Below are 17,506 nucleotides of genomic sequence, written 5' to 3'. Positions count from 1 at the left end.
GGTAGCATGTTGTGGTCAGGGAGCAGGTCTCGTCTGTGGTGGTTTGTGGAGCAGAGCTCAGCGCAGTTTACCGCTTCTTTCCCAACAGTGTGTGAATCTCTCTCCTCCTGCTCGTCTCCCTCTCCTCCTCACTCACCTTGATCTCTCTACGAGTCTCTCCCGGTTTGAACACCAGCGTTCCTTCGCTGTACTCGTAATCCGACCCAGCGTTGGCCGAACCATCTTCTGTCCTGTAGTCCACATAGAAGGTGTTCTCTCCCAGACCCCCTGAGCAGCAGAAATAAAACAAATGAATGCTGGGCAATCGTTTTTCATTGAAATCTATCAAAGCTAGAAACACATGCAAGATGTATTTGTGTGTGAAAGCATGGCACAAACCATTTCATTTTTATGAGATTAGAATAAGATTTAATGTTATGTTATAAAACCCTGTCAGATTTTTACACCTTGGTACATCTCTGCTTTGATCTAAAGTGCTTCTCATTATCATTGGAAAGTTATTGCTCAAAGTTTCCTTTGTTACAGATGAGCCCTGTGCAAGGCTTCACCTTTAATGACCTCCAAAACAGAAATAAAAGTGAAACTGTGTCTTTGATCCAGTGGTGGAAATCAGCAGAAACAAAGTTACGGTTATATTAGAGGACCCAAAACAATTAGAAAATGTTAGTGGTACATCTGTCAGGTGACAAGTCATCAGACCAATATGTGAGGAGTCAAGGGGACAACAACCACTGAGATATAAGACTACATAATACGACAGCTCGCGGCAGGTGAAGTTACACTGTCAGGTGTTCTAACAGTCAGGGAAAGTCACAGTAGTGCGAGGGTAAATCAGTGGAGAACTGTTTAAAGTAAAGGAGTGGGGGGGTGCTTGTTTTACCGCTGCTTCGGTCGAGTAATTAAAGAGCCAGGGTGTTAAAATAAGTCACTGCTCTGCCTTTAAAGTTCAGATTGCAGTAAAATAAAGAAGGTTCTCAGAGACTAAAACTCAAACAGATCAAAGACTGTTAAAAAAGTTAGTGTTTGCAATAATTTGAAGAAAAGAAAGATTTTATACTTTATTACCACACCAGTCTTAGCTTCTTCTGACTTATTTATGTGAATTCAATTTTCACTTATGACTTATTTATTTCACTACCATGGCAGACTACAGCCAGTGTCAGAACGCCACAGTTCTCCATGCACTGGCTGTGGGCGCTTTCAAATGAGATGCGGCTGCATATCCCCACGTCCTCTTCCTCTGGTGCCTCCTCGTCAGTTACAGCTGTGCGGCGGGCATGGTCGGCTGCGTGCTTCTTCAGGACGTTACCGGCTCCGATCATCATACGAGTCGCCTTGAAGGACACGGAGAGGAGGAGGATAAAAGAAAAGAAACAAAGTGTTCAGAATGATATTCACTTCGTGTTAGTTATCATTTCTCTAAATTTAACATAGAGGAACGTGTGTGTGTGTGTGTGTGTGTGTGTGTGTGCGCGCGCGTGTTACCTGTATGCGGTAGAAGGCTCTGCTCTTCTGCTGGTGCAGCAGGGCGTAGTAGTTGGCCAGCTCCACCAGCTGGTCCAGCTCTTTGTCGGGATATTTCTGCTTCAGTTCCTTCAGGATACGAATCACCTGGAAGAGAGACCGGAGGACACACTCATGATTAACATAGCTACACAACACACACTGACAGCATGCACGGCTGTTCATACAAACACTGACTGTGGCAGTGTCGAGATTCTTGGCGCTTTCAGTCCCTGTAGCAGGTGGATGATTGGATGGATTTATGCTTCAGCTCCCAGCCCAACAAAAATATCACTGCCTCACCTCCTAAAACGGTTGAACCTCCAAATCAAGCGGCAACCTCCAGAGCTGGAAAATGAAGCCAACACTGACGTGCCAAAAACTGCAGTTCCTTGAATGACCACTAGAGTCTGGCTCCAACAGTGAGTCAGTCCCCATTGACTCCCATGTTAAAATGTCCAGCTTTACAGCAGAGATGTTTACAGCCTGGTACAAAAACAGTTTTGGTCTCTATAGCTAATTTCCTCCTTCATGACGACTGCAGGGGGGGGTGAATTTTTAGTATGACTCACCTGTTTATATTTTATTGAAACTTAAAGTTATATATAATTGAGGGCCTCAGCTAATATGAGTGTTTGTTTTTGAGGATTTTTCATGCAGATATCAAATAAGACAAATAATGTGGCTTGCTGTGTGGGTGATTGACAAACAGAAGAAGTGTGTGCTCCTGCTTATGTTTATTTATATGTTAGCACTAATTAGCAGGTATATGTGTCTGTGCTCACCATACCTACCCGTTAACTAACTAATTAGCCAGCAAATGAATTAGCCTTGGGTTAGCCTTCGAGCAAGACGCCCAGCTGTGCTAACGATGCTAACAGAAGCATTACGTTTACCACAGTTATTAAACTGCACGCACCGAAGTCTCAGATCCACACATGCCCCTCCTCTTTGCCCATTTTTGGATTAGCTGGGAGTGAGGTGGAGGCAGGCTCTGGTAAGATGGCGACGGCGGAGCAGCTCACTCTGAGCTGCAAAACTGCTCTTAAGAAACCTGTGGGTGACATTCATCTTTATATACAGTCTATGCTTCAATCATTTTAATGTTTGACCGCTGCTTATAGGCTTAGTTTCATTTGAGAGTTGAAAAATCAAAACTTTATAAACTGTTGAAAACATTTCCAAACCATCAAATGCAGAGTGCCTGCAAGTTTTAAAAACTTTGTAAACTGATTCTAGTGCCAGCTGGAAAAGAGAAAGAAATGATTTGGTAATTTTCTTTCCTCCATTTAAACTGCTCCATTTCAGGATCATTTACTGCAACATTTAACTGCTGCCAAGTATTTAATTAGAACCATTTTAGCTTCCATGTTCTTTGGTTTGGTACAAGGAGTATTTTTTGCTTTTACCACGGTTTGACTTGAGAATGTGAAAGTGAGAACGAACGTGTAGAATCAATTAATTTCTTTCAAGACTTCTAAATGACACGTCGCGTGCAGATTTTACGGGGAAGGAGAAAATTGTGTGTGAATGTGCGGTCGGTGTGTGAACGAGAGAATGAGTTTCATAGTGAGTAAATGTCAAAGTGTTACAGCTTTAATTCAATGAAAGTGAAGCCACAGCCTGTCCCTGCTCTCACAGTCACTCTGAACAGCACAGTGCAGGGGTGGAGTGCGCTCAGCAATTGTTACTGGAAATTACCAATGAAGAGTGAATTTACCTAAAAGTCAGTTCATCAAGAAGAAGTTCAAGAAAGATTATGCTTATTGCAACATCTAACTAACTCAGTAATATATGTGTCTACATTGCAACAAAAGGCTGATTTTTTTTTTGTGTGTGCAATATTCACTGGTTGAAAGAGCGGGGTGATTTGTCTGTTCTTCTCACTACTACAACCTCTCTGACCCTCGTCATTGTTTTTCCATCTTTGTCTGTCAAACCTCGCACATGTTCATTTCTCTTTTCTCTTAAACTCATCTCAGTTCTCCCTCTTCTGCTTCAGAGCAACTCATCATTTTATAGCAGCTACTAACAGGTGTAAATGGCTGTATATGTGGATTATGATCATTTTCATTCCCTCTGCAATGGTTTTCTGTGCAACAAAAAAACACGGAGGAATGAGATTACAGAATTATCACAGGACGCAATCTGCAGTGATAACAGTGTCTACATCCTATTTCCTCCACCCTCCCTGAGATGTTCTGCAGCAACCAGTCGTGTGAACCTTTGGCAAAAAGAGTGGGAGTAATATAGTTAGTAAGGAATGACAGGCACGGTATTGACCAGTCATCTCTGAAGTAGGAAAAAAAATCAAACACACCACGACAGAAGGAAATGTTGAATCTGGCTCAATTTTTGCCACAACTCTACACAATGTCATTCAGCAAGTTGCTGTCTTGGCCAATCACAAACATACATGTGCACATTGCTGCTAGAATGCTTTGTAACATGAACGTGTGTTTTTCTGCTGTTTTTCAGAGACAAAAAGATAAAAATAACGGCTGCAGTGAGTTATAAAATCCTTTCTCAGAGTATTATAAACCATTGTGCCGTGTCTTCAAACTCATGAATCTGTTGCTCAAACCGTCCTTCCTGGATTGCATTTTGTGAGTGACACAACACACTCAGGACTGTTTGAGACATAACAGGGGATTGAAAATGTTCATTTCTGCTGTTTGGAAATCCTTCCTACAATTATACAGTTGCTCAATTTGTTTGTATGACTGTTTACAGACCAAAACAAAATTTGGGTTTCATTTACACTTTTCTACAGATGAGGATTTGAACTTTTTCACCTGACTTGTCTTGAAGCTTGTCTTTGTCTGGCTGCATCTGCTGTGTTAGTCTATGTTAAATCAGGGACCATAATCATAACATATCTATATAAACAGAATTATAAAATAAAAATCTATGAAACTATTTTAGTTTAATAGTACACTAAGTATTTTAAATCATGTTTGTGAAATATTTTCCACAACACTTCTCTCTATACTTAATTTTAACCTCCATTTCTCTCTCTCCCTCTCGGCCTCTCACCTCTTTGCGGCTCTCGTCCAGCTCCTTGCTGCTCTCCACATTGACCATCATGCTGTTGGAGTTGGGCAGGTTTCCCCCAGCTCCCGTTGCCATGGCTCCTGCTGCCGCACCAACGTTATTGGCTGCAGCGCCTCCCTGAGCTCCCCCGCAGTTTTCGGCAGGGACCACGGCGCCCCCTCGTGGCGGGAATTTGCCGTCTATGATCATCTCCATGCCGCCCTTATTGGGTGTCAAGTCTCCCTCAGTCTCCACGACGATGCCGTGGCGCTTGTCGGCACGGTAACGCTTGCCCATGTACTTATAGAAGAGCAGACGACGGTCGGCGATCCAAGCCAGTATGACACACACTGGGAAGTAGAGCAGGGTCACCACGGCCTCCCACACCTGAAACACGCACGCACGCACGCACGCACAAACACACACACACACACACACACGCACGCACACACACACACACATACACACACACACACAGATTCTCCTAATTACCGTTGTTTGCATGGTGTCAGGTGTTGGATTAAAGATCATCATTAAAATGACTTCCTCCCTTTAGATGCACAGTGCCTGAAACTGGGTGCACCGTGGACACATACAGACGGTGACACATTAACAGGAGAACCAACATTAAGTGTCACAGTGGCAAGTGCAAGTCTCTGCACTCTAGGGGAGGGATGAACACCATTCTGCCAAAAGATATTCCCTCGTGTGGTGTTTTGATGATGTTGGTGGAGAGTGCTGTCTGACACGTAGGTGTTCAACAGGGTGGAGATCAGGGGCCGGTTTCACAAAGACAGACTTTGACTGTGACTTACAGTAGATAGAACAAATAGTTAGACTTCAGATAGACTGAGTCTAAACTCATCTGTTGCACCGAGCAGTTCAGTTCTTGACCATCTTAAGCTGGTCTGTGGTACAGGAACAACATCCAACCTCTCAGCTCTGTTTACTCCAGCAGAAAGTGTTTGTCTTTGGGAAGAATTCAATTCAGGAGGTTTTACTTGGGAAATTCAGCGAGGAGTGAAACAATTAGAATAAATGAATAAGAAAAACAAAGAAAAATCTCATTTGTAAAACAATGGCTGCAGTCTCTAAAAACTCCCTTCTGTTGTTGGGTGCTACTGGTCAGTGCAGGTGTCATTGATCGTTACCATGGTAACATTGATCTTACGCCTGAGTTAGGCTGGGGGCAAGGTGTCTAATGATTTTGGCTTAAAATGAGTCAGTTTGTATTTTTGTGAAATGGTCTGAGTAACATTAGATTAATCTATGAGCAACATTAAGACCGGACCAACACTACAGACCGGTCTGAAACGTCTTTGTGAAACTGGCCCCAGGTGACTGTGAAGGCCGCAGCATATGATTCACATCATTTTCATACTCATCAAACCATCCAGTGACCCTTAGTTTAGGATGGGGACATTGTCATTCAGTTTCTCCAATAATTTTTCAGGATTTTTCCCTTAATTTGTCGCCTGTCTCTGGGTGTAATTCTGGTGCAATGTGGCACATACTGAAAGGATGGAGTGTCATGCAGATATACAGTATATTCTGTGGTATTCCCTTCAGATCAACTCCTGTAAATACAGCAGACAGTTTAATGAGCTGGAGGAGACAGGAAGACTCCTCTGAGGAGAAAGTTGTTACTGTCCAGGAGGAGAGCTGCATGACACAAATACGCCAAACCAAATACAAAAAAATCTTCATATACAGCAGCACAGATTCAAGGCAGTGCCATATCAGTGTCACATCAGTGCATGACTACACATTGTAGCTGTAGCTGCACTTTGTAGTACAATACAAAAATGATTTTCATTAGTACAGTCTGCTCCCAATATTAGGTTCAGGTAGGTTCTGCCTCACAGATGCAGATCTCAAAACCTGAACCAGTAAAACTGATAAACAACTGATTAAATCAGTTGCATTTAGTCAGTAATATTTGGGTGCATTTACATGTGTACAATGTCACTACTACTGTTAGAAAAGCAGCAGCAGAAGCAAAACTGAGAGCCCCACGTTGTTTTTCAGCAATCTTTGCTTGGCAGTTTATCCTATACGAAAGGAAGGAGACATAACATTGACCAACATGTCTCCCTCTCACTGTTATCCCAACCTTCATTCAATATTTTCCATTTCTGATCTGACAAAAACGACATGGCTTCATCAAATCAAAAACAAATCAAATGTCATTATAGCGTTGTACCACCTGGGCTGCATAACCTCACCTCTACCACGCCACACACCTTTATGACAGAGGGTTTATTTGGGACCAAATTAGCAAACATATGGACAAAAGTGGTGAACAGTACCACTCATTCTATCTTTCCTCTTTTCCTGTAAACCACTGACTGTGTCTCACCTCCACGATGCCCGGCGACATGACAGACAGGATGAGGTAGAGCCAGATGTAGGCGAAGATGCTCCAGAAGGCGGTGATAAAGAACACCCTGAGGTGTTTGATCTTGCGGGTCTCGTCGTTGGGGATCACCCACACGCAGATCCCGATGATCACAAACATGTTGAAGGCAGCGCTGCCAACGATGGTTCCTGGTCCCAACTCGCCGGCCTCAAAGTTGTGACCACACACCTGGAGGGATACAGTGTGTGTAAGGTTTGTGTTCGGGGGTTGGGGGATGAATCCACACATACCCCCCTGTGATAGATGTTTTTATGTGTGTGTGTGTGTGTTTGTGTGTGTGTGTGTGTACCTCTATAACAGACAGCAGTATCTCCGGGGCGCTGGAGCCCAGAGCCATGAGCGTCAGATTGGACACAGTTTCATTCCAGATTCGAACCGTCGCCACTGATGTTTCCCCGTTAGGCATTGTGATGGTCACCTCCTTCTCCTGTTGGTCCAAACACACACAACACACACACACAAACACACACACACACACACACACACACACACACACACACACACACACACACAGTCACAGACATGGTGTTGGTGTTACTGTACTTGTGAGCACATTCTACAGCTGCACATATAACATATAACTGTACATTAATGCCCTGGACAAACTCTCCAACCAAACTTTAAATTTCCTTGCACACCCGCACAGGTGTGTCCAGTTTTCAGCTGCTTAGACCTCTGCTCGGGCGGGGAGACATGCCAGGTGTAATGTGTCCCACTCAAACAGGTGCAACAAAGCAAAGCAAACAACAAATGTATGTATATGTGGCCTTTAAAAGAAACCCTAAGATTTAAATCTAAAACATTGTCCCCATTAGTCTTGTTAGTTATTAGAACATTTTTTATAATAAGATTAAAGATGAAATTATACCCTACACACAAGTATATGTCATACTTGGTTGTAATAGCATTACTGAGCTGCTATATTTAAGTTTTTCAATTTTCAATTTATCTAAAGCCTTTTTATTTACTGTTGTGTCGTCAGGGTCTGCAGCAGCAGCAGCAGCAGCTCTTTGTCTGGAACAAACGAAGAACTGGGTAATCAGCAAGAGCAGCAACAGGCACCAGAGCATTCACCTAATGCAGCAGATAAACTCCAACTTCAACAGGAAACCACATCCCCACCCCCACAGTCTAACTGACAGGTGAGCCACTGCACAAACTACACAGCCGAGTGTTGAACGAGAGCGATAACAATGGAAACTGTGTTTGAATTTTAATGTGGTTTCTAATGCTGAAACACAGCATGAATTAATTAAGAATTTGTCTTTGGAGTTTGGTTGAGAGGTGAGGGATTCAGCATCTTCCCCAAGGGCACTGTGACGAGGAGCCGCAGGGGGATCAAACCTGTGGCTTTCTCATTACAAACAGTCTCTCTCTAAGCAGCTGCCTGCTCGCCATATTTAACCACAAAGACAGATTTAGCCCTCTGTCAGTGCTGCATTCATCACCATATGTAGTTCATTCATTGATACACTCTACCACTGTACGTCCCCGCTAGACTCATAAATCCTCATAATACCAGACCACACACACGCACGCACGCACGCACGCACACACACACACACACACGGACACTTGAAGTGCACAAAAGAACATGAAGAATAAAATATTTGCACATACAGTGCAATACTAACAAACAAGCATACAGACTGAGACTGGAACACACACACACGCACACACACACACTCACACTCACACACACACACTCACACTCACACACACACACTCACACTCACACACACACACTCACACTCACACACACACACTCACACTCACACACACACACTCACACTCACACACACACACTCACACTCACACACACACACTCACACTCACACACACACACTCACACTCACACACACACACTCACACTCACACACACACACTCACACTCACACACACACACTCACACTCACACACACACACTCACACTCACACACACACACTCACACTCACACACACACACTCACACTCACACACACACACTCACACTCACACACACACACTCACACTCACACACACACACTCACACTCACACACACACACACACACATAAAGGACAAACCATGCCAAAATAGTTGAGGTGTTGTTGTGGCTGCCACAGTGATGGATTGTGGGACACAATCAGACATTCATTTACATTGACCTTGAAAAGGATGGATGAACACCCTCCTTCCTCCATTAACCCTTTCATTTCTCTTAAGCCCAGCCCCCCCCCGCCCCAACCGCCCCGCCTCCCATCCTTTTACCTCCAACTCTCTTTCTCTATTCATGCCCTCACTACCTTATCATTATCACACATATTTTCCTTTCCTTCACATTCCTTTCAAATACGTTCCCATCAGTGTGTCTGTTGAGCGTTGAACAGAATTGTAAGAAGTGATTTGAATCAGAAAAGTCATTTATGATTTATTTAAATGAGGCCAGTTCGACTTTGCAGCAGGGTGCCAAGGGAGAAAAAAAAAAAGACACAGGGTCGTCCAGGAAAAAAGTCGAACCAGGCTTAACTTTTACTGCAATGTGACATCATCCGGCGAGAAACTGCGGTGGCCCGTCAGATATATGCAACTGCAACAGTTTATTCTGTCACATGAAAACATATTTCTGCTGTTTACTCTGCACTGGGACCAGATATATAACATTGATAACTCCTGTCTCACAGTGTTGAGCTGCTTTATACAGTACTTATACTACACTACAAAACTGTACTTTTTACTCCACTGTATTTATTTTACAACTGAAGTTACTAATTCATTTGCACACTCATAATAATTCAAAGTTAATAAAACAAAATACAACATTATTTTTGTTTTTGGAATAATACAAAATATAATATATTAAGATAATATTAGGTTTATTGATTCACATAGTACCCAGCAGTGTATAAAGTTATTAAAATGAGCTCCATCTTTACCAGCTGCAACATTAAAGTGATGGACACATGATCCAGCAATAATAATAATAATCCAATGATATCATAGACAGTATTTGGAAATGGCCATTCTGCAAGTATATTTTAATGCAAATACTTTTAATACTTCTAGGTCTATGATAATAAGTGAGTCTGTTTTTCATTGTCCTTCCTCTTCTCTTTCCTCCCTCCAGCTGACCATCACGTCTCCTTGTCCTCCTCTCTCACACTGAGCATCAGCCTCCATCCAAACCTCCCAGGACCCTTCCTCTCTTTTTCTACAGCGCTTATGACGGCACAACCTCAGCACCTGAACCAGTACAGGCCGTCTGGGACAACACACACACACACACACACACACACACACACACACACACACACACACACACACACACTCTTCCACTAAGTCCACCACAGTATACACTAAGAGGGATAGACTCCACCTCAGTGATTCCTGCTGTGCTCACTTAGACACACTTCATGACTATTGTCCTCCTGGGTAAAAGACACCGTCTTTGTCTCTGTCTGTGAAAACAGCTGAGGGTCATTTACACTATTACAGAGGGGGGTAAATGGATGGAGAGGGAAATGTATGTGAGCCCATGAAGGACACTTATCAGGCCGAGCTTGCAGTAAAGAGATGGTGATATGATGACGCAGACACATTCATTGGCAGCTTCACTCCATCAATGGTCAACAAACACACTCACTGCCCTTCAACATATCAGGCCTTAATGAATCATTTAGGTCTAAATCCCAGACCAGAATGCACTTACACTGCCTCATAATGGGTTAACATGAAGTACAGCTATTTTTAGCTGTCTTATTGCACAGTCAGCACAGTTTCTGCAAACAATATGAAACTGAACAAAACTCCACGGAAGGTAGACGTTTTAGAGCAGTGGTTGCAGGGGTGGGCTGCAGAGGTACTGCACGTGGGCCGACAAATCATTTGCAAAACACTGCAATTTTGGTGGAAGGATGTAATTATAAATATATATATATAATTGATTTATTGGCTCTGGCTGTTTTGTTTTATATATATTTTAAAACAAAATGATCTTTAAAAAAAATTTAAAATGTTAAAAAAACTTTCATTGTTTTTTTTTTTTCTTCTCATATTAAGGCCCATAGCAAAAACTGGACTATCAAAGAGCGTGAAGAAGACAGATGGTGAATCAGCAAGTGATCTCAGCTTTCAGTTCACTCATGAGTGCTCCATCGTTCTCATTAAAATAAAAAGTGACAAAAACAAGAAAACGAAAAGATTCCTGACTTAAAAGTTAAACAAATGAAGTTTGTTATGAGTCACAGTGAAATTCTTTCGGTAACCATTGTGTTGATGGCTGGTGCCTCCTAAGACTGTAAGACAAACTGTCCTTTCTAATGTTAGATTTCTACATTGAATGTTTTGAAATCAGACCCTTGCCTCTTTATCTACAGGCTTCATGGGTGCTGTGCTTCATTTACTTCTGACAGCAATGCATGTTTCCCTTGAAGAGGACACGCTCAGACAACTATAGTGATTCGTTGTACCCAATTAGCTTTTCAAATCTGGGAAAAATGAATATTAAATAAGCGAAAACACAATTCCCATCCGGTACGTTCATCCAGTTTAAAGAGCAAAGTGTCAAACATGAACTGGTTCAAGCTTCTCAGCTGTAACGATTCACTGCTTTAAAGATGATTTTTCTTCTTGGTATTTTTGCCTTCATTGGACATTCGATAGTGAGGAGGCAGACAGGAATCAACAGGAGCAAGACGGGGGTTTGACATGCAACAACAGTGTCCGGCAGGAGCTGAACAATGTGGCCGCTGTGTAACCAGGGAGACTTCAAGACTTTAAGCTTTAGGCATTTTTCACAATTTAAATTTTTATGGACTAAACAATTCACTGAAAAATGATCACAGGCCAAATGGATACTTAAAAAAAGGCCACTGTAAATTGTTGTCCAAACTGGAAACTATCCCATCATGCATTGAGTGAAGGCAGGATACACCCACAGTCAGTTTGCCTCCTAGAAAATGAATCATGATACAGCATGTCATTAAAAAACAAAAAAAAATCATAATATCAAATTGATCGTGATCTAAAGTGACAGAAGTAAGAATTATTTTCCATTATGTTCTATTCAGTTCAGAAAAAGGTCAAGTGGCAGACATCTGCACATACACATAAGTCGCTCACATGAAGCAGTTAATGGCATGTTCCCACTGTTCCCTCCTTGACTACACCACCAGTCTATTCCTCCATTCACCCGTCCTCACCTGTGATGTGATGACCTCTATAGACGCCATGAAGCGATCCGCGATGATGGACACTCCCAGGAACATGTACATGAGTGACACGAAGTAGACCACAGCTCTGGCCACCTGGTCGCCGAGCCCGGGCTGGTTGGGCTGCCAGACGGGCAGCAGGATGCCAGGCCTGCACACTGTCGCCTCCTCACACTTGCCCCTGGGCTTGGTGCTGTTACCGTAAGACACGGAAGGCAGGAAGGACGAGGGGAATATGGAGGGTGAGACCGCTCTTAGGTCGGGGTCGCCGCTGGGCTCAATACGCTGGGACTCTGGCTGACAGGGAGGCAGCAGGAGGAGGAGGGGGAGGAGAAGGAGGATGGAGGTGGGTGAGGCGAAGGGAGACATGACAGCGTGTAGTTCCCACGAGAAGCGGGAGAGAAGGGTGGAGGCAGAGGACGATGGGTTTAGGCTGAGGAAGGTGGGAGGGGGAGGCGTTGGTAGAGCTGAGGGTGGTGCGACTAGCTCACCTACAGGGAGAGAGAGAGAGAGAGAGAAGGAAAAAAGAAGGGAGTTAGTTTGTGACACACTGAAAAAACCTTCAAATTCCAAACACAGAACTCACAACAGACCAGACAGTCTGTTGTTCTGACAACAGCTTCTTCCTCAGAGAGTTTGTTCGTTTGACAAAAACACATCATGTTTCAACGTAAGCAAAAAAAAAAAAAAAAAAACTGCAGCTGTTTTGACTCTTTTTCATCAACGCTGTGAGACAGGAGCAGAGAGGAGAGAAACAGAAAGATCTGGAGTTTTAAAATAGGCTGTCACAAAAGTACACACTCTCACAGTCACAGGCATACAGGCAGTGTGTACATGTCCAGTTAGCAAACAGCTCCAGCTAACATCTGCTCAGCTGGATATTGGCTGGCGAGTACATGTAGCAGGTGGCGCTGAGTAGAAATATGGCAGTTGCGTCAATTAGTGAGATGCAGGGTTGTAGGCGGAGCGCAGGTTGCAAGGTTGGTTCAGGCCGGTGGAGCGGGGCAGGTGCACACCTCATTTTATACGCAGGTGTGCAGGGGAGTGCAGGTAGTCGGTAGGAAAGTAGATTGATGTACCAAACTGTTTTTGTTTGGTTTTAGGGATTTCTTTTGAGTTTGTTTTTGTCTAGTCCACCGTGGCAAGTTACCTGGTAGCAGGCATAAAGCTGTGGGTATTGGGTATTGTCAGGGTAGGCTTCAAGTGTGACAAGGGTGTTCCTTGAATATAACAACAATGTGCGTAAATTGTGTGAAAGCGTGAAGTCATTTGAGTGCGCACTATTTCTTGATTGTTATGTGCACGAAGCTTCCATAGAGGACAACGATAATCTCAGTGATTTTCTCTAGGAATTCATAGAATTTAGTAAATTAAAGTATGTCGTCTGCTTGGACTGCTGACATCACCTCAGTATTTATAAAATGGTTGGGTAAGATCTTAGTTTCAGGTAAAGAATAATAACATAAGGTGGAACTCAGAACACTTACAGACCTTCAAGAACATCCAACTCTTTTTTTTTACTTTTCAATGTCGAATCCCTCTCGAGAAGCAGAGTGTGTTTACCAGAAAGAGTCCAGGCTCAGTTCTATTCTCTCGTCTTCACTGCTCATATGACAGCGGTCCTTGAACTTCAAGCAAGAACTGAAATGGGTGTATTTAAACATCCAATACTAAAAGAAATAAAAGAATTCTAGGAAACGGAAGTAGGTGAAAAGAAAAATGAAAAAATGTTTTTACAAAAGAAGTGAAGAAAAAAAGTGAAGGAAGGAAGAAGAGATAGAAAGACAGACAGAGCCGGAGGTCACAAGAAAGAGATAAGGAGGAGGAAGGAAGGACAGAAATGTGAAGATGGAGAGAGAAGAGATGGAAAGACTGAAAGGGTAGATAAAGGTGTGCAGAGTACACTACAGCATTATTACACTTTTCAACCTGTCTCCAACAAACAACATTTCTATACAACTAAACTGCAACAACAAACATGTTCTGCTGGTTGGATTATGTTCACAGACAAAGTATTTTTTTTGAATGGAGGAAGCGCTACAGTTATTACGGGCAGAGGATTCGCCAGGAGATGCTTGGCGTGGATGGATGGCATACAAGGACACAGCTGTCACACCAGAGACCAGGGTTCAGATCAGAGAGGCAGAAAAACAGAGAACAGGGACAGGCAGGAGACGGCAGTCACAGACAGGTGAGAGGAAAGGAAAAGAAAGAAAGACAAATATAGAAGAAGAGACAGGTAGAGAGATAATGATGGGAGGAATATGGCAGAGAGTTGAAAGATAGAAGAAGAGAGTGAAAGAAGGGACAGAGAGAGGAAGAAGAGATGAGTCACCATGGTGACCTCTGGTAAAAGAGGCTGTTTGATTATATTTGAGTCACGTAAACTGTCTGGTTATTGCCAAGTTTTGACAGCCTTCGTGGCTCCCTGTCTTGTGTATCTCTACAACTCTGTGAGTGTGTGTGAGCTTGTTCTTATATCCTGGTGGGGACTTTAACCTGAGTGCACACTGACCCATGGAGGTGTCACCATGGGGACAAAAACTGACTGTTTTTTGAGGGTTAAGACTTGGTTTTAGTGATGGGGTAGACTCAGGTTCAGGGTTAGGTGTTGTTAGGAGTGTGATGGTTAAGGTTAAGGTTTGGGTAAAGGGCCGTTGAATGCATTATATCAGCGAGTGTCCCCACAGGTATAGTGCAGCAGGTCTGCGTGTGTACACCAACTGGTGAGATTTAAACCTCAGTGTGAAACCAAAGCATGGACAGATGGACCCAACCCTGTTTCCTACAGTATGTGCATTGGCCCTTAATCTTCTACCTCTCTCTTCCTTCCTCTTGTTTCATCTCTCTCTCCATCTGTCCATTTGTGAGGAGGAGAGCACCTGCTAACGCCTTCTGTTGTCACACACCTCAGATAATCTCAGTTTAGCACCTTCTCTCTTTTAACTTCTATTCTCTCTATCTCTGCACCACCGTTCTCTGTCATCATATTTAAGATTATGTTCATGACATGAACGACAATAAAAAAGATTTTTAAAGGACTTCTTCATTAAGGTGTTATTCCTTTGGGTATTTAATGCGTATGATATTGTCCTCCAAAAAAGAGAGACTAATTTGATTTTAAGCTTCTTTTTTTTAAGTTATCTTTTGGACATTTTGTGCCTTTATTCAATAGAAACAAAATACATGCAGCAAATGATGGTGAGCTGGGAGTTGAATCGGGGACTTGCTGGTCAGGGCATTTGAGTCCACGTGGTATGCAACCCAACCGTTCGGCCATCAGATCACCCTCATGTTTACCTTCTTATAAATGATGTCACACACTTGAACAATTTGTGGTGAAAGACTGAAGAAAAAACTGAATGTTTCACTGATCATTTTGGTTCATGCAAACAATAAATCCATAATAAAACATAGCTTTACAATGTCCGTAAGACATCGTTACAAAATAAAACTCTTTGAGTGGAGTGACACACCAGCAAAAGAACAATCCCAGTTTACTGACCAACCACCAGTTGTAATGAACTGGTGGCTTCCTGCTGCTGTACAATGATAACACTTCCAGTTCAAACAACAAACCAAGGTCAGCCTCTTCAAATGTTGGATGTCTCCTTTGACAAACCTGACCACTCATCTGGAGACAACAAAGTATTTTGACACGACAAACATCACACACGGGAGTTAGATGTTTACATTCTGTGTGGTTTTGATTTGGATTTGTGTAACTACACAACGTGTTTATTCTCTGTGTTTGCTTCTCTGTATCTCCTGTGGCCTGAACCCAAAAGCACAGTAAAGGCTGCTGAACGGTTCTGCCAACAAACACAACAGGAATGAAACGAGAGTCGTGTTGTCAGGATGAAATGTGCTCCACATCCAGAAAGGTCTGTTTGTTCTCAAAAACCATCAGACGAGTAGCTTCAGGCTGCTGTTCTCCTATTGGTCTGTCTCATATTAGACTCTAATTATCAGCTAGGATGCTCAAGTCAAACAGACAGAGGCTGATGTGAATTGGCTCCAATAATAGTCTGCACACACAGTATATTCAATCACATAAACACACACAACACAACACAGCAAAGTTCACACACACACAAACACACACTTTTTCTTCTTCTCATTTTGAGACCAGTGTTCATTGATGGAGGGCTGAAGGAAATGTCCTCCACCAGGCCCATCGTCAGTGGGTACAGATGACCCCACGCCAAAGCCCAGGGGGGGCCCATACAGAGGTTGTGTCAAGTATGACAATTTACTTGCTGACTTATATGTATTTACACATAAACATGTAAATAATAACATATAAATATGTGCTGAAAACACATCTGAACTTGTCATCTGAAACCCCCACCCCTCAATGCTGAAAATGGTACAGTCTCTCTCTGTCTCTCCCAACAGTCTGACCAGCTATACAATTAATGTTTGCAGTATTTCCATGCTTTAACCAGAGCTGCTGAAGCAGCAGGACAGGGTCAGGAAGGGACGACATCTAACGAAGAGAGAGATGAATAAGAAGAGGAGGCCAACATGCTGCTGTGGCAGAGCCAGCTAGAGCAGAAGCAACAGGTGAGACTGACAGCAAACAGAGACACAGAGCTGTGTATATTGCTCAGTCATTTATTTGTCTTATTTTGTAAGTACTTGTACACTTTGTCATTGTTTTCATCACTTTCACTTTTCACTCACTCTGCATCTTCTTCTTGTTTTTCATCTCTTTGGCATCAATGAGTGCCTCTTTGTAGACAGACTTTCCAACAAGACATGCTAACAGTCGACTCATACAGAGTCAGAGGAGGTTTGATGAAGGTAGGAGGTTGATGATAGGACTCAATCAGATTTCAGGAGGGGTCTGTGCCACCCCTGGCCAACCCTCTGGCCCCTGGTCTTGTGAGGTTTCGCCTCTTTGGTCCAAACTCCAACAGCCAGCTCAGCACACACTTCGTCTCATTTATCTAAACTCTTACTGCTCTGCATCTGTAAAAGGTAAACTTTATAACACTGACTAACACTCTTTTGTATATCTGTGCTCAGTTAAGAGTTAACATGGTTAAAAAGGATTCCCTCCTTCTTTTTTTTCTTTTTCTTTTTCTTTTTGAGGTTAAACTCAAACCCCATCACTTGAATCGGAATCATAATAATGCAGAGAACATTTTGGCTAATGGAAGAGAAATCGTAGCCGTTTCACCTGTAACAGTGAAGTGAGTTCAGGCGACAGAGGGAAAGTAGGGAGATCCTCCATCGGGTCTGCAGTAAAGTGCTGAAATACATATAAAATTCATTTACCATCAGAGTGTTGAGTATGACTGATGATGATAGGGTGTTTTGTCAGTAAACTGATGTCATTAATGACATGAAGGTTTTAT

General features: G+C 42.9%; 1 protein-coding gene across 1 annotated transcript in view; it reads right to left on the bottom strand.

Moving 5' to 3' along the window:
• The window catches only part of LOC111216868 (sodium/calcium exchanger 2-like), a 165,952-nt gene that overhangs the window by 29,045 nt on the left and 119,401 nt on the right, over nucleotides 1-17,506 (bottom strand). The window contains exons 4-10 of the mRNA XM_022738504.1: nucleotides 12,135-12,634; nucleotides 7,245-7,382; nucleotides 6,896-7,123; nucleotides 4,540-4,923; nucleotides 1,486-1,611; nucleotides 1,139-1,334; nucleotides 137-267 (exon numbers count right to left, since the gene is read on the bottom strand). Coding sequence (XP_022594225.1) covers nucleotides 137-267; nucleotides 1,139-1,334; nucleotides 1,486-1,611; nucleotides 4,540-4,923; nucleotides 6,896-7,123; nucleotides 7,245-7,382; nucleotides 12,135-12,512 — 1,581 coding nt within the window. The 5' untranslated portion in view covers nucleotides 12,513-12,634. The remainder of the gene's footprint in view (nucleotides 1-136; nucleotides 268-1,138; nucleotides 1,335-1,485; nucleotides 1,612-4,539; nucleotides 4,924-6,895; nucleotides 7,124-7,244; nucleotides 7,383-12,134; nucleotides 12,635-17,506) is intronic.

This window comes from Seriola dumerili, unplaced genomic scaffold (genome assembly GCF_002260705.1).
Source record: "Seriola dumerili isolate Sdu_G_001 unplaced genomic scaffold, Sdu_1.0 BDQW01000036.1, whole genome shotgun sequence".
Classification (NCBI taxonomy): domain Eukaryota; kingdom Metazoa; phylum Chordata; class Actinopteri; order Carangiformes; family Carangidae; genus Seriola; species Seriola dumerili.
This window is presented reverse-complemented; position numbering and strand designations above follow the sequence as displayed.